At 29.3% G+C, this 25,738-nt stretch overlaps 1 protein-coding gene across 1 annotated transcript in view; it reads right to left on the bottom strand.

The window, feature by feature from the left end:
- Window positions 1–17,129, bottom strand: part of LOC113371244 — a 65,518-nt gene extending 48,389 nt beyond the window's left edge. The window contains exons 1-2 of the mRNA XM_026611878.1: window positions 16,180–17,129; window positions 15,757–16,148 (exon numbers count right to left, since the gene is read on the bottom strand). Of these exons, the coding sequence (XP_026467663.1) occupies window positions 15,757–16,148; window positions 16,180–16,876 (1,089 nt within the window). The 5' untranslated portion in view covers window positions 16,877–17,129. The remainder of the gene's footprint in view (window positions 1–15,756; window positions 16,149–16,179) is intronic.
- Window positions 17,130–25,738: the final 8,609 nt, after the last annotated feature.

Genomic DNA, 25,738 nt, shown 5'->3' with positions numbered 1-25,738 from the left:
AATGAGAAATGTTTCATACGACCACAATATCCATCAAATTAAGATATTTGTTTATATTTATCTAATTGCACGACAATTTGCTTGACGCTTGAGAATAATATGTATAGATGCTTTGCAACCTTACTTAAATTGCGCGCGCGTATATCGATCGATATGTTACTCTGCGGATGCATATAAATATGTATTATATATAATAATAATGGGCTACCAAAGGCAGGTCCGTAAGTCGACAAGTCAGTAACGTTTTATTGTGTCGACAATAAAACGCGACATCTTTGATGTCTATAACATCGCAGTGCCCAAGCTTATTTTCAATAGGAAACATATTTTTAACTTTCCGTAGGCTAAATCATAGTAATCGCAAAATAATCGATAATAATTTTTTTTCACATATTACGTTTCAAAGCCTTCTGAACAATTTAACATACCAAAGATTCAATAAAAAAACGAAAAAAAAGCCATTTGGCGGTAATTAATAAGTACAAAATTTGTTTACATTTATATGGGTTTTGTTCCAAGATACTTTTTTGACTATTTGCGCCTCAAAACTCCCTTGTTTATCTATTGGCGTTAACAGCTCAAATGAACTTGCACTTGTAAGTAAAGTCTTTCCATTCCTCCAAAATACTGCGATGCGGCGCTTACGCGCTTCGATATTCAAACAGCAAAACAGCGCGATTGCTTTGAATAAATATCAGAATTTCTAAAAAATTTAAAAATACAAAAAAAAATCAAATTTCAAAAGGGTACTTTTTTAAATTTGAAATTCTCAAAAAATCTAAAGTTTTCATAAATTTTGAATTACGGTACAAAAAGTTCCAGCAATTTACCATAATGCACGATGCCATGCACTACTAGTTTATATAAGTTAGTAAGTAAGTTACAGTCTGATATGTGTGAAAAATCCTCTTAATAAATAAGAATTAAAATTTAGTAGTTTTTAAAATTGTGACGACAAAATTTTGAAAATTTGACAAGGCTCATTATTCTAAAGTATAATGAATTTGAATAATTACAGCACTTTTTGTAGATCTATTATCAAGTTTCCTCGAAATCATAAAAAAAAATCTCACCAGGTGATCACGATGAGCCATATCTTGATCAAAAACTAATCACCACGACTTATATATCAAACAGTTTCTGAATATTTAAAATCGGTTCAACATTTTTGGCGAAAACGTGAACAAAATTTTTTGAACTTGACTGCTAAAATCAAAAAATGCATCAACGCGAATACTTATCGAGTTTCATCAAATGACTTTCCAATTTATGATATTGGTAAGCCGAGAGGTAAAATTTTAGATTTACAAATACATGTCAAACGATTCAGGATGACTTAAAAATCAAGAAACATAAAATTAGCCAGTCCTATTTATGTTTGAAGAGAACGTATATTAACCGATTCGAATGATTTTAAGAACATTCGATCAGTACTGCAGAGTTAACTAATGATTGGAAAATGCAGGTCCAACCATTGTAAAAATACAAAAGAAAAAATTATTACATGGTTTTAGGAGAATGGATCGACTAATAGAATGATTCAAAATAATTCTATTTGCATAAAAATTATTAGATAGTTGATTAGGTAGAGCGTAGCGTAGCAGCTTTGGAAAAACAAAAAAAAAGTTTTAAAAAATGCCATCTGGACTTATCAATAGAGTATTTAATAATATACAATGTTTCGCTGAAAAGGGTGACTTGCACCCCAAATTGTCTTTTGAGACACACTAGCATTCATGTATATATAATTATATAGTTTTATTAATTATGATATAACGATACACATGCAATATATTTTATGTTTTAATTATTTTTAGTTTTGAAATATTGTTAAATAAATTTTGTGAGCTTAGTTCTCGACGTTGAATACGGTTTTATTAAAATAAACATAACTGCGCCGAGTAGAAAACAAATATAAAAATTAACTTTCTGCATAAAGTATTTCATTTTTATAACATTCCATTTTCATAAAACATTTACATTTTACATGTATATAATATTTTTTTTATATTTCCATCAAATTACAACTGCATAGAAGGCATTAAGTGAGTATATAACAACAATAATACAAATTCATGCATTTTTTTAGATATTTTCGCAAGAATGGAATTTAAAAACGTCTAATAAACAATATAGTAAATACTCTGAAACGTTGTGAAACTTAAAACTTCTTCTTTGACAGAACAATGACAGTCTATTCTGCATTTACAATAGTTTCATGAGATTCAGATACTTGTTATTGTCTCGTTGTGATATTTATTTCATATTTCAATAAACCCAATTGCCATTCTAAACGAATCTTATAAAATAATGCTATGAAAAATCTATCAATTAAAAAATAGAATTTATAAAAAAGCTTATCTTTTCAGAACTCTAACTTGATAATCTACATATATCCTTAACATTGATGAATGTTTCTATTTAATTTTGTTAATGTTTCTAACATAATAGAAGAAATAGGAAAAACTAGATTTGAATATGCTCATGATGCTGCAGTAATAATATTATAGTTATAATATAATATTAAGGTTGAAATTTCTCAGATTTTCATTATAACATTCTATCATAAATAAGAATTTCAAAACTGACCTATCCTAAATGATGTACTAATATCGCTATATCAAAATTTCAACTATTTTATTTGCTTCTTAGCTTCAGAAGAACAGTTACATGGGGGATTAATTATGACTTACAGATTAGAAACTGAGTATTCATAATTGATAAATTAATTAATTTAAACTTAATTTACGAATATATTCTATAGTGCTGAGAAAACATAAATAGCATCGATAACAAAACAATCTTAAAACCAAAGTTCTCGATATTTATACATTTTAGTTTGATATTGATGGGTGAGTTTATTTTCTGAAACATATCGTTTACAACATTATTTTTGAGTTATTATGTTGAATGAAAGTATCATCAAAGTGATTATAAAATTATCAAAAAAATGCTCTTTCTCTTTGAATAATGATTGGCTTTTTATTACAAAAAACTTGAAATCTCTAAATATTAACCAATTTGGCCAAAATAAATTTTCAAATGTATAATATAGATCACATAATTATAAAATTAAAAGTATAACATCCAAAATTGTTTGCATTGATAAATGATAGATCAGCAACATTATCTCTTTAAACAATTTTGGATTTTATAATTTTTGTTTTATAATGTTAACTAAGGGTCCAATTCTGCCGCATAACAGACCAATTTTATGGCAAGGCTATGTTATAAAGAGCTTTCCATATAAATTCGTTCTAAATATTGACAAAAGCCATGTGTTTGCTGTGCAACCAGGCAATTTTCTCAGGTTGTCAGATAGAAAACATAACCGAAAAACCGCACAAATGTCAAAAAACAATGTTAGATAACAGGGTCTCTCTGACGCAGGTTCATAACATACGACTGACGTTGCAGTTTATGTGTAAAACGCCTGAAGGCACAGCAAATGCATGTCATTTTGACAGTATTCAGTATGATTCAGTAGCATAATGTATGGAAGTTGGTGCGTAACATGGCCTTGCCATAGCATTTGTCTGTTATGCGGCAGAATCGGTCCCTAAATTTCTACTAAATAAAGTTTCAACTTTGTTTTATTCTTACTGATGTGATGTCTAAATTTTATATAAATATATTTAAGAAATGTTTTAACATTTTTTCATTCGTTTAATTTTTTGTAATTTTCATAAATATCAAAACGCTATAAAGAATTGTATTTATTAATTTTTTTTAATTGGACAATATATAATATATCAAGTATAAGTATAATAATAACAATAATGGATAATACTGCCCTACGGTAGATACCTGAGCTGAGTCAAATTCCAACTCGATTCAGGGAAGAATAGTGAGAAAGATTTCCCATTCTCGTTTCTCACCGCAGTGCGCAAATTGGACTATTTTCAATTAAAAACATATTTTTGATCTATATTTTTTAATGAAAATTGTCCAGGTTTAATGAAGGTTGTCCAGAGCGCGGATTCGAACTCAATACCCCGTCCGCACGAGGCCGTGCGCTTAAGCGTTACACAATGAAACACCATAAGTATATACGTACATATCGATTATCTAATTACTTAATATAAATTTGTGGCTGTTAGTGAGTGAGTTTTATGAGTCTGTGTTTTGACTCATCATATTTTCTCTTTGATAAATCATATTTTAAATAAATTTTTGTTTATTGCAAGATTTATATTTCGAATGAAAATATTTGTCATTCTACACAATGACCAATTCTATTGTTTTATTTTATCCATTAGCTTCTTACATGCTTTATATAGAGCTTTTATCATACTAAACTTAACTAAGTGTGCATTTGAGTATAGTACAAAAAAATCAGAAATTTTCGGGCGGTGAAGTGTGAGCCTACAAATTTCTTCTAAAGTTAAGTAGTAAAACATCGGAAAAACTACGATCTTTGTTCGATGTTAATTATTCAACGTTCATGGATACACATGGATCTACAGCTGATATTATTTCGGGTACATTGACCTTTGTAATCCGAATAAATTGACTAATATTGCAGCGATGCAACCATCGGGAATACATGTACATGTATACATGAGGTTAATATCAGAACAACTGAGCCGGCCGTGTACCGGCTATGAACAAATAAGATGTAATACATGATCATGGGACGAATTCAGTTTCAATCAGATATTATACAATTTTCACCTATAACTTTCACATCAAAGTTAAAGTGACATAGTGCAGTATGCACTCTGAAAATACACAGAAAATGACATTGCTTACGTTTATCTCAAAAAACATAATGCTAATGCATATTCTGAATTGTTATGATCTTCAAAATCAAGTATGTTACAGAAATGCTGAAGTCAATTTATTGATCTTTTACCGTTGCCAAGATTCATATCGACGAAGATATTAGTAGTACTTCCTAAAGTTAAATGATATAACATAAAACAACAGGCTTTATTTAAAATATATATCTGTAATAAAAATAATGGGTAGTATTGTCCTAGGGCAGGTCCGTGAGCTAAGTTATACTCCATCTCGATTCAAGGAAGAATAGTGTGAAAGATTTCCCATTGCCATTTCACACCGCAGAGTGCGAACTAAGCTATTTCCAATTGAAAACATATTTTTGATTTATATTTTCAAGTGAAATGAACATCACTGCTGCACGTTATGACTCCGTCCACACAAGGCAACGCGCTTAACTGTTACGCCATGAATCACCATATATAATTTTTTATTTTATTTTTAAAGGTAAATCCAAATTGTTATGTTACACAATCAGCTTCACAATGGCCCTGCTGATCTTAGATTGTTAATATATTATCGCAAATTTTATCATTTCAATATGTAAATCGATTACGTTTCTGGTATTCATATAAAAGTGATCCGTAAATCATTTCAGTCGATATTCATATAATATTAACATTTTTACAATATCATCATAAATTCATAAATACTTAAAATATAGTGCATCACATCATGGATTATCGTTTTTCCGGTTTTTCTTAGTATAAACAAATTGTAAGCATCAACTTTTTACTTTTCTACATTTTTTTTCAAAACTCTGATGTCACACAATTTTATGTTGATTTAATTTTAAACCCACTGAGAGGCCATATCTCAAATAAAATAGACTGTTGTTATGGCAACGCTATGTTACGATTCTTTTTTCATATAAATTAGTAGTAAAAACTGCTAAATGTAAAAAATATTATGTATTTGCTTTGCAATCAGGTTTTTTAGATATAAATCCTAACTCGAAAAACGCGCAAACGTCAAAAAAGAATGTTATCATAACTGCATCTTTATGATGTGCAGTTAACACATATGTGAAGTTAAGTAATATGTGTAAAACACCTAATTTCATAGCAAAATCATAGTTTTTGCTACCAATTTATATAAAAAAAAGGAGTTGTCGACATAACATCGCGAAGTTACGGTCTATTTTATCCGAGACTTGACCCTGAATGAAGTTTACTATTATAGTCAAAACGTGTAAATTCTAGAATAAACTTAAAGAAAATCATATTTTATTGATGGTTTTTATGACATAATATCAACATTAATATTAGTGAAATCAATAAATTCATACTAACATATACCAAACTAGTGGGGTGCATGTAATTAAAAATCATGGTACGGAACCCGAAAAAACTTACACAAAACGTGTGCACGTTATTAAAATCTCTATAAAATATCTGATAATTTGATGTCATGACATTTTTTTAACTTATTTTTATTCCATAACTGCTGGACCTGCCTTCCCAAAAACTTAATCAGTTCTTCATCTTGTCAATACAAGTAAAACGTTAATTGAATTATTGAAATCGGATGTTCCATTCTCTTAAAAACTGAGTTACCATTTTTGGCCCTTTTGCCCCGTATCTTCAGAACGGCTAGACATGCCTTCGCCAAAAACTAATCAGCACGTCTCCTTATCAATCCGAATCGAATGTTTTTTAAATGATTCAAATCGGTTATCAATCGGTATTCCCAAACTCGTCGTCGAAAATTTGTATCCGCACACACACAACACACAAACACACATACATCCATTTTTTCTAAGATACGCCAAAATATTTAGAAACCTTTGAAACGTAAATTTACATAAAAATTTTCATTTTTGACTTTTTTGCGATTACTATAACTTACCCTACGGGAAGTTAAAAATCAAAGATTTTTGAAAAACTTTATTAAATGTGCAAACTAATTTTTACATTAAAATAGGATATTTTCTTCTGTCAGAAACGCCTTAGCACTGTTAGTAAATATACAATTATATTCAAGTATGAAATCAGTTATTTTAAGTAACTCATTTATATAAACAAATCTAGTATTTTATAAAAATCGGACATTAGAAAGAATAAATATTTCAAACAGATGCATGTATATGCATATTATTATTAGAACAGTCCACAGCTTGGCATCAGCGAAAAGTATGAATAATAAATACATTTTTAGAGTAAAATATTAGTAATACATGTTTAACGTCTGATAAAGAAAATTATGAACATAGAGAGAAACAAAATCGATTATATTTCAAGTATTTTTATGGCCCTGACTATACAACACAAATAATTTATCAGTAACCCTTACAATTCATAGAGAATGCAATACTCCATCGGTTATGGCGACTCGCCCTTAGAGCGACCGAATTAAAATTTAATTATTCATCCGTTTGTGCCGGTTCTCAATTTCTATGCATGTATTCAGTATGCTCTTGCGTGCGCGGGAGTTTTGTGTACTAAATATACACACTTGCACAGCGATATATACATACATACAGACATATATACATATATATAAATATATATATATATACATATATAAATATATTATACAATGCGCAAATAAGTATTCTAAATTGGACTCATTCTATATGCTGGGTACAAGAAAAATCTATTATTTTTTATGACTGTGTTAATAAAATTAATGAATTAAAAGAAACGAACAGAATATATAATATTATATATATATATATATATATATATATATCTAGATATATACTATAGAATAAATTACATTACGAAGGTATATTTTAAGACAGGGAATATTATATAATATGTTCATATCAATATAATTTATTACATTTCATATACCACTATATATATATATATATATATATATATATATATATATATATATATGTATGTATATGTATATATTATATTGTATGTACATATTATATTCGCCATCAGACTGCCGTGGGGATGGGCGATGAATAGCTAGAAACAGCAAACTCGGATAACTGAGTTGGCTTGTAGCGGGCGGTAGTATTTATTGGAGGCTCCAAAGAGCTCCCGAACAAACAGTCTGGAGCGGAACACCAATGGAGGGCTCTGTCGATCTAAATATTGACATATAGAAAAAATGTAGCGAATACTACTGCAATATTTAATTACCATTGGATCGAACATGATCATCTTAACTTAATCCAAAACGGTAGATGGACTGATAACTGCATAACAGACCAATGTTATGGCAAGGCTATGTTATGAAGAACTTTCCATACTAATTCGTTCTAAATATTGACCAAAACCACGTAGTTGCTGTGCAGTCAGGCGTTTTTCTCAGGTTGTCAGATAGAAAACCTTATCTAGAAGGTAAGTCAAAATTTATCATTTTTGTTCTCCTGCAGTTAATCTCAATGGTGATATTTAGGTAGTATTTATGGAGGCTCAAAGAGCTCCCGAACAAACAGTCTGGAGCGGAACTCCAATGGAGGGCTCATATTGACATATAGAAAAAATGTAGCAAATATTTAATTACCATTGATCGTCGATTGATTACAATCGAACACACTGCAAGATCATCTTAACTTAATCCAAAGTGGTAAAGTTTAAGGAGAATAAAAGTGAACAAAATTCGTCACTTTTGTTCTTCTCAAAAGACAGGATATTTCCTGCAGTCAATCTCAATGATGATATTTAGGTAGTATTTATTGGAGGCTCCAAAGAGCTCCCGAACAAACAGTCTGGAGCGGAACACCAATGGAGGGCTCTGTCGATCTAAATATTGACATATAGAAAAAATGTATCAAATACTACTGCAATATTTAATTACCATTGATCGTCGATTAATTACCATCGAACATGTTGCAAGAACATCTTAACTTAATCCAAAATGGTTAAGATTAAGGAAAATAAATGTGAACAGAAGTAAGTCAAAATTTATCACTTTTGTTCTCCGCAAAAGAGGGTATATGTCCTGCAGTCAATCTCAATGGTGATATTTAGGTAGTATTTATGGAGGCTCCAAAGAGCTCCAGAACAAACAGTCTGGAGCAAAACACCAATGGAGGGCTCTGTCGATCTAAATATTGACATATAGAAAAAATGTAGCAAATACTACTGCAATATTTAATTACGATTGGATCGAATATGATCATCTTAACTTAATCCAAAACTGTAGATGGACTGATAACCGCATAACAGACCAATGTTATGGCAAGGCTCTGTTATGAAGAACTTTCCATACTAATTCGTTCTAAATATTGACCAAAACCATGTAGTTGCTGTGCAGTCAGGCGTTTTTCTCAGGTTGTCAGATAGAAAACCTTATCTAGAAGGTAAGTCAAAATTTATCATTTTTGTTCTCCGCAAAAGAGGGTATATGCCCTGCAGTCAATCTCAATGGTGATATTTAGGTAGTATTTATTGAAGGCTCCAAAGAGCTCCTGAACAAACAGTCTGGAGCGGAAGACCAATGGAGGGCTCTGTCGATCTAAATATTGACATATAGAAAAAATGTAGCAAATACTACTGCAATATTTAATTACCATTGATCGTCGATTAATTACCATCGAACATGTTGCAAGATCATCTTAACTTACAATTAATCCAAGGTGGTTAAGTTTAAGGAGAATAAAAGTGAACAGAGGTAAGTCAAAATTCATCACTTTTGTTCTTCGCAAAAGACGGGATATTTCCTGCAGTCAATCTCAATGATAATATTTAGGTAGTATTTATTGGAGGCCCCAAAGAGCTCCTGAATAAACAGTCTGGAGCGGAACACCAATGGAGAGCTTTGTCGATCTAAATATTGACTTATAGAAAAAATGTGGCAAATACTAATGCGATATTTAATTACCATTAGATCAAACATCATGCAAGAACATCTTAACTTAATCCAAACCGGTAGATAAACCGATAACCGCATAATAGACCAATGTTATTGCAAGGCTAAGTTATGAAGAACTTTCCATACTAATTCGTTCTAAATATTGACCAAAGCCGCTATATGGTTGCTCAGGCGTTCAAATATCAAAAAAACGATCTTAGATAACACGGTCTTTCTGATCCAGCTTCATAATATACAAGTGGCGTTGCAGTTTATGTGTAAAATGCCTGAATGTACAGCAAATACATGACATTTTGATTTTAATCCAAAGCGGTAAATGACCGATAGCCGCATAACAGACCACTGTTATGGTAAGGCTATGTTATGGTAAACTTTCCATACGAATTCGTTCTAAATATTGACCAAAGCCATATGGTTGCTGTGCAGTCAGGCGTTTTTCTCAGGTTGTTTGATAGAAAACCTAACCTAGAAACCGCAAAAAACGATCATAAATAACAGGGTCTTTCTGATCCAGCTTCATAACATACAAGTGACGTTGCAGTTTATGTGTAAAACGCCTGAATGCCAATATAAGACATTTTGACAGTATTCAGTATTATTCAGTAGCATAATGTATGGAAGTTGTGCGGCAGAATCGGCCCATAAGTTTAAAGGAGAATAAAAGTGAACAGTGGTAAGTTAAAGTTCATAATTTTTGTTGTCCGGAAAAGACGGAATCCGTCTCAATGATGACATTATAGAAAAGACATAAACGGTCTAATGTCTAATGCACAACAAAATTTACTTACACTTACTTATAAGATCATTATTGAACCAATTTGGACATACTCACAATATGGATATAGTGAGAGTGAACAATGTTTCAATTGGCAAATGAGGAATCACCACTGCCACCATAAAGTACATAAAACCATCGCATTATTTCTCAACATCATCTCCATTGGAATGAACTCATTTGGCCTAACTGTGTTCTAATTTAGTCGTACCAGTTTTGAACGTAGATTCATCAAGCTTCCAAAACTTCTGATTAGGAGCTTCAGTCAATTGTTCGGACCCATTTCCATTTCCATTTTTGGTGGATAAGAAATTGAAAATAGAGTCAATTTTATAACAATTGGTTGTACATAATGTTTGCGCACGTTTAGTTTTGACATTCTAGAGATCTCAGTTAGATCATGCCTGCAGTTATATGATCTTATGTCGTATGAAAAAGAAGAGATGACTGTGAGAAAATAGTAAAACAAAGTTATTTCACAGTTCTAGAGTTAACCAGTTTTGTTAAGTGCATTTTCAATATTAGAATTGATTTAGTATTTTGTGCATTGTCATCGCACCTTCCCCGTGGACATTGACTCTTTCTCGCATGTTTAATATTTTCATATTTTATAAGGCAATACTTAGGCTTACCGTTTGATATGATTCTATGTTCATTTTGACTGATTTGCAAAGACGTCATTTGAATATGTGATCAGTCTGATGCCCGAAGGTATGCTTGGATCGATGGTCGCCTATCGGAATAACTAAACGGCCCATAGTAATGACAATTCCGTAAACTAGTTTGCAGTGATTCATAGTAATTAGGTAGACAGCAATATGGCCAATAGTACAAGTTTGTTGCTTATAAAAAGTATTTCTGGAAGGGTTCAGCTTCCATGTGTTTAATGGTTTATTTCACTTTGATTGCATGAGGTCAACCGCCTGACTTGAAGCTAAATTATTTTGCATATGCATGAAGCTTTTCTTTATAATTCAGTGATCAGCAATATATTTTCACCATTATTTTGAAATATTACAAGACTTACTTATCATTAAACCATTTGCATTCCATTAGCTAGTGTTTCTAAGATAGTCACTGGTTCTTTGCTAGAATGACAATAAGCAAAATCATCATACTCATCGTTAAACCTGCAATTGTTTGTGGTAAGATGGACACCATTTATAAAATTATTAGCGGTTTCGAATAGTATAGTGATTTTGCCGGATATATATTTTATATAAATCTGTAATACCTGGTTAGCAGGTAAGTTTGATGTAATTATCATTCAGATCTTGAGTTAATAATATTCTTGGCTTGGTACGGTCTTATATCGAAATAGTTGTTTATTGTCAATCTGCATTTCTCAATGGAATCGAATCTGAATGTAAGAAACTCTGTTAAAACCAGTGATGTACTTCGGAAAAATATCCATCTAAATGATTTTGTAATTGCAAAATATTTCAATGCTAAGAACATTATCTAAAAAACTTGTGTTTAAAACAGAATCTTCTTAAGGTATATAATAACCAGTTGTGATTAAAACCGCAGATAAACTCTCAGAATCCGGAATACCACACATCCAGACATTACTAATTCCGGTACTATTTTCAAATAATTGAGTTATAACACAGCAATTTACTCCAACTCTTGATTTAATCTTTAAACACTCGATATTGTCGATTATATATTGGTAGTAATCACAATCAATTGCGGTTTTAAAAATCATATAATGAAGGCATTGTATATCTTTACCTAGTATTATAGGCCTTGCATATTGATATCTTTGGTTGGCCTAATCTCTTATCTTTGCAATTAGGCTTTAACTAATAATGCATATAATTATTCGATTTTCCTGTAAATTAAAGCTGCACTTTAATATTGCTCTTTATTACATTTTTAAGCAATTCTTACATTCAGCAATCTCTTACATAAAGTTACAAAAATTGTCAGGTTACTTAAATATCCGATTGCTATTATATTGTATATTTACTCTTGAGAAATTGTGAAGTTACAAAACTGTTCAGGTATTGCCACTAAAAATAGGCATTATTCAAATTTATTCAAATTGAACACAAAAAGTCATAAATCATTTGAATTAGACTTAAATTCTGCTATTCAAGTTTATTCATTTCAATATAACCACACAATACGGTATTTTCATATCATAACGATTGACTTATCGTGGTATAATAATTGTTATAGATGAGCCAAGTTTGAATTAATTATTCACTTCTTCCACAATCTATAATCAAAAACACGTATGATTTTACATGCAGATGGTGGTTCAAATAAAATGTAAATTTCTCATAATTTAAGCATAATAGTGAAAAAACAGAAAATTTTGTGCAGTATGTTGCAACACCTGCTACACCTTGATCGACATATATTTTTTACGCCAGAATTTCTTTTTTTCGTGGTATCTCAGATTTCACTAATGTTTTGTTTCAAGAATATCTAAAAAATTGATATCATGGAACCTTTTCTATCTATTTTATTCCCATTTGCTCTATTTTTTCTGTTTCCGCTGCCCTTTAATTTGCAGGCCATTGTTCTTTCATTTCAGTTCTTTTGTTATTTGTTTATGGATGTTTTTGCTTTAGGCTAACCAGTTTATTTTTGTCTATTATTTTTTCTTTTAATTACATTATTTAATACTATTATTTCTCGTAAACTTCGCTTTTTGAAATGCAACAACATAAGAGACAGAAATTTAAAACAAAACTCAGCAACACCATCATTAATTGAAGCAAATAATGTTGGAGATGGTTGTTGATCAAACATTCCATCCAAACGGGTTCTGTTCCGACTAATATGGAACCAAAATACAAAGTGCTTCCCAGAATAGGTGTAGACATATTCTAAAAAAATGACGGAAATTATGTTGTGATGTTTTATACACTATTCCGGAGTTAAAACGACTTTTGGATCTCGGAGTTATAAGTGGAGGTAAAGATGTACATATCCATATCGAAATTTACAAATGAATTGACAATATGTTGGCCGATGAACTTAGGAATAACGGTTCAACGTAGTGATTACGAAAGATTTTAGCAAAATGACTTTGAACACCGGAATGAATCTTGCCGTTTGGAAAATAATATTGAACATTATAGACGTAATCAATTCTAAATTCAGAAGATAAAGGGAACAAAGACGGATTCGAAATACTGAGACTAATATGGGAATGTAGAGAAGCATTTCTGACCTTGTTTTATATAATGGTCAAAAGCTTTAGATAACATAGCCCGTATTTGGGGATATTGAAGTCGATGAATACAAATAGCGCGGAAATCGAAAGTGATCAGAAATTTTTATAAAGATGAATCTTCAAGGATATAGGTAAAAAATTTAAAGATTGTATATCGCTTTAAATATTAGGGCAGAATTTTGAGCAAAAATGAAAGAAGAGACCCAGATCTTGACGTCAAGCCGAAATGAGGTGATAACATTACCCTTAACTGTTCTGAAAAAAATTAGAAAAAAAATATCTCACGTCGTTTGGAAATTATGAGCTTTTAGGTGCAACCCAGAGTTTTGGTAGAATTATGACAATTTTTCGGTTATTGTGTTTAATTTTTATAGTGGATTTAAACTTTGGAACCATAACCTTAAAAAATACTTTTAGGACCGCAATAAAAAAACACAATTGACCCAAGTTTTCGAGAATCAAAACTTATTTTGAAAATTTGAGTTGGAGTTTGACTCAGCTCACGGACCTACCCTTTGGCAGTACTACCCATTACACACACGAATATATACCATATAAGATACTTTGCTAAAGAAACCATACCTTTAAAATGAATTCTGATGTCCCATGCATTGATCCAAAAATTAGAGTTAAATTTTAAACAACCGCTCAGGGGGGGGGTCCCAGGGGTTGAAGCAGGGACATGGGTGGATCGGCCTCCCAAAGTTAGTGGAGGTCGCCCATACATTTGGAAGCAATTAGTACACTCTAAATTGATCAAAATGCAATTATTCAAATTTCAACCCTTATTTTTGGGTCAATTCCTGGGACATCAGAATTAATTTTAGAGGTCTGGTTTCTTCAGCAAAGTATCTTATATTGATCTCCAGTATCTCAAAATTATATGTGCCTAACGACTTTTTTGGACCCATACAAATCGACCCGCTCTTATGTATATGTAAATATATATATATATATATATATATATATATATATTCTAATTAATTTCAATATAACAAACGCTTCAAAAAACAATTTGCAATATATTATGAATTATCCACAGATCACAAAATCTAAATGACTGAATACACGTGTAATGATTTTGTAATTTATTCTCTTGAAGTCGTATTATAATACCATTTCAAATCGCATTGCTTTACATTATGCCCGCTAATGATTTACAACTTTTAAAATGAAACTTGTGCTGCTCGTATAAATTAAACAACAATTTATTAATAATATGCATGTAGTTATTAATAATAATCATAAATTGCAACTGCAAATATATATATATATATATATATATATATATATATACATAATTAAAAAATAAATAACAGATTTTCAGGATACAAAAGCTTGAAAAACTCAAAACCAAAATTTAAAATTGTGTATTAGTAAAATTTTACGTACGTTCGGAATTTAACGTAGTGATAATTTAAACATTTTACTTCACTTGCAAATATTTGTTTGTGTACATTTTTTTATACGTTAAAAACTTTAATAAAAAATTAATGTTCTTTCTAATAATATTCAATGAAGAATGATAATATTTTAAATAAGAATATTCTATAATATGCCTTTAAAATAAATATATAAGAAGTAATAGAATATGACCTTCAAAATAAACATATAAGAACAATTATTTACAATTTTATAATAAATATAAACTAATAAAACAATAAGAATTAGCCTTTGATTTTTCAACAATTAATACACACGCACTTAAGTTCTTCTATGTAATTAAAAAAATATTTTGACCTAACAATCGCTAATATACCCCAAATAAATTTATGCATTTAGAACTCTATTTGTAATAATAACATGTTATGTAAAATAAAAATATGTGTGTCATCCCCTATAAATGTGCAATATATAAAAACACCCATGTATGGTATATATGCTTGTTTGTGTTTGTCTAAATTCTTTGCAAATGTACTAAGTATGGTTTATACAAAAACCGACTTTCCAGAAAACCGGTTTTGAAAGGTAAATTTTCCAGAAAACCGGTTTCAGCCGGTTTTCGAATTTTATATAAAAAATGAATTTTTGCTCAAATATTTTGTAAGAAATCTATGCATTTAGATTTCTGTTTGTAATGAGGATCATTCATAATAATAAAATTTGGTAGGTGACTTACTAATATGTTATATAAATATGCAATATATAAAAACACCCACATATATATGCTTTTTTGTGTTTGTCTAAATTCTTTGCAAATGTACTAATACTAAATGATTTTGAATAAACTTACCCTTTCTTCTTCTCTAATCATTTCTGCTATGCCAGGTTTTATTTCCAGATCATCTAACTTTTCGACAATGCTGTCGTTTCCTATAGATGCTCCAACCATTTTTTCCGCCTCAAATTTTGCACTTTCACTTAATGTTGCTATTGAACCATCCATTATGGCGGATGGTGAGCTATTTAGTAAGGCTCTTATTGTAGGTGGTGGGTTTACACAATTTAAAAACTTATCATTAACAAATAATTCCGAATCTATACCTAATTTACCACACATCTTCTCACTATTCGTTTCAACAAATTTATCTGGCATTTCTATCACATTCATTTTATCAAATTTCAAGTCGTAATTTCTTTTTCTTTGTTTAATTGGAATATTACTTTCTATACTTATTTCACTATAATCAGAGCGTCTTTTTCCTAAAACTGTTACCGTCTAATTGATTCTCGATTAAAAACTTCTTTTTTCGAATAAGTTCCTCAGTCTGATCACTATCGCTTTCATTATCAGAAATGGCTACACTGTCTTTTATTTTTAGGTGTTCCAACAGATCGTTACTTTTCAACCAACGACATGTAATTTCATCACTTTGTGATATTGCACCCAAGAATTTTTTAGTGTTAAACTCCTTCAAATTTTCTATATTTTTTTGGCGGCTATCAAAACATCTATCATCATGTCCCAAATCCGCCAAGCCCCTAACTTTTAGTAATTGCGCTACCTTTAACAAAGGTTCAATTTCTTCTTGCACTATATTTATTTCACCTTTATACATAAATTCAATAATTTTGGTTAATTCATTAAATTCTACATCGTTTATAATAATAAGAACATGTTCACAATTGTTTTTAAGAAATAATTCATAAAAATATGGACTACTTGCAGAAAGGACAAGTTTATGGGCTTTTAAACTTTTTGATTTAGAACAAGTGAGGGTGACATCAACAAAACTTTGCGTAACAAACAATTCACTAAAAGTTCTAGTTAAATTTGTATGAAAATTATTCCACCGCAAACAATATTGTTGCGGTGGTGTTTGAGTATTTGAATTAATTGTATAAGTATCATTAGGCATACTCATGTCTACTGGGGTACTGGACTTTATATATGTTTCATTATCGAAAAACATTTTCTCTAGAACAGATTTGTCCTCGTAAAATGTTTCATTTGCTTGATCCTTAAAAGATTTTTCTGGGTCCTTCCTATTATTTGCAGTCTCTAGATCACATGCGCTTCTGGAAAATTCATATGCAGAATTGCTAATATATCGCTTTATTTCTTGTCCTTTTAGTAGAGTTTCGCGAACAAGAGTGCCAATTATTTCAAATTTAACATCATCACCATAGTAACTTGAATTGATATCGATGGAGGGCTGAGAATGGTTTTGTAGATCAGCTTTTGATCCTATATGTGGTGCTGTATTGTATTCGCACTTTAGCGAATGCATTATCTGTAAAATAAATATTATATTAAATATATGCTTCATTTAGTCGCATTTGATGCAATTATACAAGTACACATACATATACATATATAAATGTTTATATACAGGGTAGAGCGGGGCTTAAAGGACCGGTGGTAAGAAGGTCCACCACCCATATATAAAAAATCAGTAAAGTTGAAAAAAAAATTAAAAACAATAATTGAAAGTAGAGGAAAAAAAATATAGCCAGATTCTCACGAAGTTGCTATCGGGAGATGAAAGGCAATATTTGAAAATCCATAATAAAAGTATTTTCTATCGTTGTTAGTTTTTTTAGTGGTGAGCATGGTTGCTTAGTTTACGAGACCTTAATATAATTTGTAAGCATTCTTAATTTAATTTTTTAATTAAATATATTGTAAATGCAATAGTTTTTTATATAACCTCTATGAAAGCACATACCTGGGTGTGGTGAAAAGGAGTAACTGAAATTTTACCCTGACATAGGTGTGAAAAATTAAAAGTAGTTCATAAAAAAGTAAAATATTTTAAAAGAAGCTTAAAAAAAACCTAAAATTGAATAAATAGTTATTACAACCCAGCATCGAATTAAAAAAAAGTTATATAAAATAACAATTTTTTATTAAATTATACGTTTCGACACTTGTTGTGTGTCATAATTCAGCAAATTTAAAATATATTTGACAATAATTATATTTATAATAATAATAATATTTATTATATTTGATAATAATTGTCAGTGTTGAAACATATGATTAAATAAAAAAAATGTTATTCTATTTGACTTTAGCTGCAAATTTATTTCATATAGTTATATATACCTAGATATTAAATATATATATATATATATATATATACATATATATATATACTTATATATATATAATATATCTATGTATATCTATGTATATATATATATATATATATATATATATATATATATTTTATATGCATTATATATAAGGGACGCCATTATTAATACAATACAGATGCTATTATATCTTATATAAATATTTTCTCTATACAGTTTTACAAATAATAGTTTCAATAAATCAATAAATAGCGAGTAATTGGTTTCGATTCCTTAATAATTAATAATGACGTGATGTATGGAAAAGTTTGAAACTAATTGAATTATATATTAGGCGTACTCAAATATTATTCCTTTATGAAAAATAGTCTTCACTAATGCCTACAATTTTTAAGGATAAAATATTCAATTGGTTCGGCAAGCTTAAACACAAATTGTAACAAAGAAATGAATATTATTCGTTTTTTTAAAAAATTGAAATAGTTATTTATTAATTGGCTTTGTTGTAAAAGCTTGATCTTCACAGATCTCGGGTTTGATACCCACTTCGCACAGCTTGAAGTCAAGCAGTAGAGGTTTTAGTTTATATTTGAAATTAGAAAACTAAAATATGATTCAAGGGAAAATATCCTTCGGGAGCGTTGCTGTAACACATAGGGGAAAGTCCTGTAACGCCGGACGGCACCCAAAGCCGGACGCTCTATTTAACAAGTATTATTTAGGCGAGTAAACACGGCGTCACCTAAATATCAATGAAAGTAATTCTTGTGTATTTATGCATTTATATTTTAGTGGCATTCAAAAATAAAAGTAGTACTTGATTGTTATCCGTAAAATGGTAGAATATTATTAGATATTGTAAACAATTTTAGTAGGTTCTACCAAATGAACAAAATTGTCTGTCCCTTAGCACCGGACACAAGTAGAAAGTCTTTTGGATCATTCAAATCCGATACTCCGTTCTCTCAAAAACTAGATTTTTATTTTTTGCACTTTTTACTCCGTAACTCTGTAACCTGCCTTTGCCAAAAACTGATCAACACATCTCTCTATCAATAGGAATCGAATGTTTTTTAAACCATTGTTTTTTGAACAATTGTCTCTACACATACACACACATCCACATTCTTTTTTGAGATATGCCAAAATGTTCAGAAACCTCTGAACCGTGAAGATATGCAAAAATTTTCATTTTCGAGTTTTGGCCCATTACTATAACTTACCCTATGGGCAGTTAATAAGATGCTGGTCAAGTATTTTCGTTTACATATTTTATTTTAAATTCATTTTTTCGAAAAAAATGTTTTTTTGAATACCGAAAAATAATTCAGATTTTAATTCTAATTCTAAATTGTTCTAAACATCACTTATTTTTATTTATATTTCAAATAAATAATTTTAACTTTCAGTTCATTGAATACGAGTACTTAGAAATATTTGACAATATTCTTCATTTTAAATCCGATGGATTAAGTTTGTTTATTTAATTTTTATAAAATAAGAATAATAAAAATTACATTATTTATAGTAATATATTTGATCTATTCTTCGAATATTCATTAATGTACGGGAAGTTCCAGCAATTTGCTTTAAGGCAGGATGCCATAGACTAGTTGGATATATTTCAACATTTCAGCATTCAGAATTATGTATTCTGTATAATATGAAAAAGAGTTATGAATACTAAATGACACTGATAGTTTTATAATTGACTATTAGAAGGTAGACCAATGTGTCCTATTATTGAGAAGCAACTTAATGGTGGTGCTGTTCTCGGTATCAGTTTTTAAAATTGTGATCAACTTAATCATTTTGTAGCAACGCCCGGAAGAGCAAATTTAATTTGTATAACATTCTGTAAAATAAAATTCTATTACAATGGATATATGGGCTTGAAATTTGCAGTATCAATAACATCAAAATTTCTACTCAACAAGAAAATCAAAATAAATGCACACAGCCTATTACTTACCTCTCTTTTAATCTATTGTATCCGATCACATGTTTTGGGATAAGAAAGTATAACAAACTGTTACACTTCTTAGCATTGTGTATTAACATGCTAACCTGTTGTTAGCAATACAAAGGAATAAATAAACGATGCAAATTGTTCCAGAGAAATTGTGTAATGTTAAGATGCACGTTGCTGAACTTGTCATAAAATAGATACAGAAATATTTGATCAATTTATTAAAACTTTCCAATTCCAACTACTAAAATTGCAAACTAAATTATTTTCCAAATTAGTATTCTAAATATGTCAAACCTACTACTTATACGTATGAAATTTAAAAATATAAAATGTTGGGTAGTTTTTAAAATTTTGTAGAATATAGAGTATTGCATAAAGGTTTTTTTGTCCATTATGCCGTTATGCCATACTCTATATTCTAAGTTATATAAGAATTGTTCTCACATTTTCACGTTTCATTAAAAAATTATTGAGTTTTTTAAAGTTGTACTAATTTTACACCCAAAACATAAGGAATAAATGTTACCAAATATTAAATAATACAGTCGCAGATTTGAAGAGATAACTAGTGGTGCATGGCATCGTGCCTTAAGGCAAATTGCTGGAACTTCCCGTACCGTAACGAAATATTATAAGTACTGCAACATTGTCTAATATTTATTTATTAGAATTATTTAAACTGAATTGCAAAGTTAAAATTATTCATTTAAAGTATATAATTGAGCAAGTATAGAATTAGCCAGAATTAGAATCAAAATCTGAATTATTTTCTAAATATAAAAAAAAGTGAAAATAAAATTTCTTTTTTCAAAAGCAATTGTTTAGTAAACACAAGCAGAAAGTTTTTTGAATCATTCAAATTGGATGCTTAGTTCTCTCAAACACTACAATTTTTTGTACATTTAGCTCTGTATCTATGAAATGGCTGGACCTGCCTTTGCCAAAAAATAATCACCACTTCTCCCAATCATTACAAATTGAATATTTTTTTGGATAATTCAAATCGGATGCTCCGTTCTCTCAAAAACTCGATTTCTATTTTCTGCACTCGCTGCTCTGTATCTCCGTAATGGCTAGACTTGCCTTTGCCAAAAACTAATTAGCACATCTCCCTATTAATACGAATCGAAAGTTTTTTTAACTATTCAAATCGGTTGATCCGTGCGCCCCAAAATGTGGATGAAAAATTGTATCCATACACACATCCAATTTTTCTAAGGTATGCCAAATGTTCAGAAATTTTCAAAACGTTTAAAATATATTTAACATAAGCATTTAAAATAAAACAAATGATATCTATAAAATATTTAAAAACACGAAAACTCTGCAGAGGCAAACTTTTAGGCTTATCGAACAATCATTAATGTTCCCATTTAATTCCTTTACTTAATCTATTATGCTATTATTATTATTACTAGTTAAATCTTTAGTTGTGAAAAATGTAGTATGTATAATGATAATATCTTAAACAAAATACTAAAAATACGATACATTTCATAATCGTTGTATTTGCATCACTATATTCATAACTCATGAAATGGCTCTGCTTGCTTCTCCTAAAAATCGATGCCAGCCTAACATTCCCAGTTGAAGTGAATATTTTTTAATACAGACAGAACATTTATCTCAAACAAAAATTGTTTTGTACCATAGGTACATACATGCTATAACATACACATATACTAATATTATATATTGACATATATCATATTATATATTGACTGATTGAAAGAGTCTAATAATTGATCATACAATTAATAAAAACATATTTTTTTGAAATTTATTATAAAATTTATACGTTGCAGCTATAGTTCATTTAGTAAAACTAAAAAAAACTTTAGAACAAAAATATACAATAATTATTAGGAAAATATAAGAACCGAAATGGATTGAGCTTGAAATATTAAAAACAAGTTTTTTGTTGATGTTGCACCCGATGATTAGACTTTGTTATTAATAGAACAATTAATAAAAATCTAAATCTAAATCTAAAATGATTTCGAAAATACTTCCTAGATTAAAGAATACTACTCTGCTATGATTCTAAATTTGATAAATTTTAGTCAGATTATTAACTTCCCGTAGGGTAAGTCATAGTAATGGCAAAATAATCGAAAATAAACATTTTATATATCTTTACGTTTCAAAGGTTTCTGATATTTTGGCAAAAAGCGCCAAAAAAAGTAAGTCTCAATTTTTAGGAGAACATAGTGTTCGATTGTAATAATTCAAACACAAATTGAAAAACTGATTAAATTTTTGGGAAGGCAGGACTAACAGTTTCGAAAAATCTAGTGAAAAAAGTAAAAAATAATGCCATTTGGCGGTCAAAAAATGATCATTACACATACGCACATCAAATTATCAGATATTTTATGAAAATTTTAATAATGTGTATCATTTTTGTTTACATTTCTATGGATTCCGTAACGTTGTTTGCCCGTTAGACGCGCTTTGATATTCATCTCTATGCAGCTAATAAACTAGTAAATTTTTCAAAATAATTGGAAATAAAAAAAAAATCAAATTTTTCAAAAACAGCCATTTTTTTCAAAATTTCAAAATTCACAAAAATTTAATTTTTTTAGATTTTCAAAATATTTTAAAACTTTTGAAAATTTAAATTATGCTACAGGAAATACAAGTAATTTGTCTTAGGGCACAATGTCATGCACCACAAGTTTATATATAATCATGAATTTATTGATATAAGTAGCGCTATTCAAATGTTAATAATTTAAATCCAGGCAAAAAAATCATTTATAACGAAATTTAAAACAAATAACGAATTCAAGGCCTTGTGATCGTAGATATATTGCATATTGAAGAATTATGCATTCTAATTACAGCTTCAGTGTATAAACTTTAAATCAATTATAAAATAATCATATTGGATTACAATTAATAAAAAGTTTGTTTATATAATGGTATTTATTTAATTCTAAATATAAGCCGTGTGCACACTTGAATTGCAGCTCATATGATTGTTCGAATAAAAGTATATCACGAATATCGCTATCGAAACACTTGCATGGATCAATAACAGTATCATATAACAATATATATTTTGTACCCAAAATTATTTTTTATACGTTGCGAATGCTATTAATTTTATTATCAATAAATCATTTTTTACACTTCTATACATGCGACTTTTATTATATATATCATGTATATACAGACATACATACATACATATACATACATATAAGTATTTTGAGATTCCACTGTCGAAAATATTATGAAGAAACAACAATCCCGATCTCAACTCTACTAACAAAGTTCAAATCTATACAATAGTTTTTAATTTTTAAGTTGAAATAACATTTAATTACAAAAAGGGGCTTGACCAATGTTTGCTTAACCAATCACATAAACTTAGTTGGGCTATGAAATGGCTTTTACATTTGTAAAATAGGTGAATACATTACGGTTAACAGAAATAAAAAAACATACTAAACTCTTTGAAATTATCTAAAAGGTAGAAGCAACAAATATAAGTCAATTCAAATTTTGGCGCGAAAGTTCTTCATGATCTTAATTTACACTAATGATAAAATATTGAACAACTTACATGAGTATATAGTTTGCAAAAAAAAAAAACTATATTCGGTGTTGTCAAATTAGTTTAAATTCACATTTAGAAAGGAGTGCTAATTGTATTGCATTAAATTCTTAATGTCACTAAATAAAACTAAATTTATTCCAATAGTTATAATTATTTATTATGTATGTATTCTCACGCCGGGATACTCTGTTCGAGTCTTTGTGTTGACATAGATTTGCCATTTAGTTTTAAATAGAAGTAAGAAGAAAAAAGCAAGATTTTCAATGGAAAAATTAAGATTTAGAAGAAAAAAAAACCGTGAAGAATTTAGTTGTAGATAAGCAAGTACAGAATGTGTATAAATAAAAATATTATAGAATATAAAAAAATGAAATGTTGTAAGTGGATAAATGCTTTAAGTAAGCGAAGCCATTCAAAATCTTTATTAGTTTGATATTATGGTATTGGTAAGTCTTTTAAATCATCTGAAAATATAGAGTTTTATTAACTCATCACACTACCATTTTTAACTTCCCATAGGGTAGTTGCAGTAATAGGCCGAAAATAGAAAATGAAAATGTTTGCATACCTCAGAAAAAATGAATGTGTGTGTGTGTGTGTGTTTTGTGTGTCTGCATTTTTTCGTTCACGTTTTCGAAAGAACGAATCAACCGATTTGAATGGTTCAAAAAACATTCGATTCCTATTGACAAGGAGATGTGCCGATTAGTTTTTGTAAAAGGTAGGTCCAGCAGTTACGTAGATAAAGAGCAAAGAGTGCAGAAAATAGAAATCGAGTTTTTCAGAGAACGGAGCATCCGATTTGAATGATCTAAAAAACATTCAATTAGTAATGATTGGGAGAAGTGTTTATTAGTTTTTCGCAAAGGCAGGCCCAGCCATTTCACAGATACGGAGTTAAATGTGCAAAAAAATGACAGTTTTTGAGAGAACTAAGCGTCCGATTCAAGTGATTCCAAAACTTTCTGCTTGTCTTAACAGAACTTAATTGATTTTAATTTTAATTTATCTGAAAATAATTCAGATTTTATTTTTAATTTTGACTATAGTTCTAATATACTTTAAACAAATAATTTCAACTTTGCAATTCAGTTCATATATTCTTATAAATATTAGACAATGTTACCATATTTATAATAATCTATTTGAAAACATTCAATATTCCTCGAACATTTCGTTACGGTACGGGAAGTTCCAGCAATTTACCTTAAGGCACGATGCCATACACCCCACTAGTTTTCTTTGTCTTTGATGGCTTATGATAATATCCTTTAAACAAAATGTAATTATTACATACAGTAAACATACATATTATGAAAATTAAAAGTAAAACTATGCGTTATCAAAACAAATCGACTGGTATTTTAACCATCTACTTTATCTATTGTACTCTTTCGAAAATATACTTTGTGCTGGAGATGCATAATAAAGCAGAATCTATCAGGTAAGTTATAAAAAGCAAATTCGATAAAGTGTAAGACAAGTAATCTACAAATTGATAACAAATAAATTGATAACTAGTGGGGTGCATGACATCGTTCCTTAAGGCAAAATGCTGGAACTTCCCCGTACCGTAATTAAAACAAAAAAAAATTTACGCAATATGTGTACACATGATGAAAATCTCTATTCTCTAAAATATCTGATAAATTAATGTGCATATGTCTAATGATCATTTTCACCGCCAAAAGACCTTTTTTGAACCTATTTTTATTGAGAGTCCATAACCGCTTATAATTCGATATTTTTGCGATTACTATAACTTGCCCTACGAGAAGTTAATAACTAATACAAAATATGCAATTAATATAAAATATATTAGAAATAAAAAATTATTAATTATAAAAAAACAAGTTTCTATATTTTACATTATTGAATATTTAATAAACTTTAATTGAATATTCGTTATAATGGTCATACACAACGATGAAGTGTCATTGCGCTTATTTATGACCATGGTATTGTTTAATTGTATGAAGTAACCTTGAGCAAGATCCTTTTTAAATGATCTTTAGTTTAAAAAAATGTAGATTTTTAGGATTATTTTTACTATCGAATAAAATAATGTAGAATACACAAGTGATTATGATTATAAAAAAATAAATATATCTATTGGCAAAAACACAAAAAATGTACTTCATAGGCTGCCAATCGAGGAATGTAATTCAGATAATAATGTGAGAAGTTTGTCAAATA

The sequence above is a fragment of the Ctenocephalides felis genome, unplaced genomic scaffold (genome assembly GCF_003426905.1).
Source record: "Ctenocephalides felis isolate EL2017-DRISC unplaced genomic scaffold, ASM342690v1 CF-g0.4_SCAFFOLD_01492, whole genome shotgun sequence".
Classification (NCBI taxonomy): Eukaryota; Metazoa; Arthropoda; class Insecta; order Siphonaptera; family Pulicidae; genus Ctenocephalides; species Ctenocephalides felis.
This window is presented reverse-complemented; position numbering and strand designations above follow the sequence as displayed.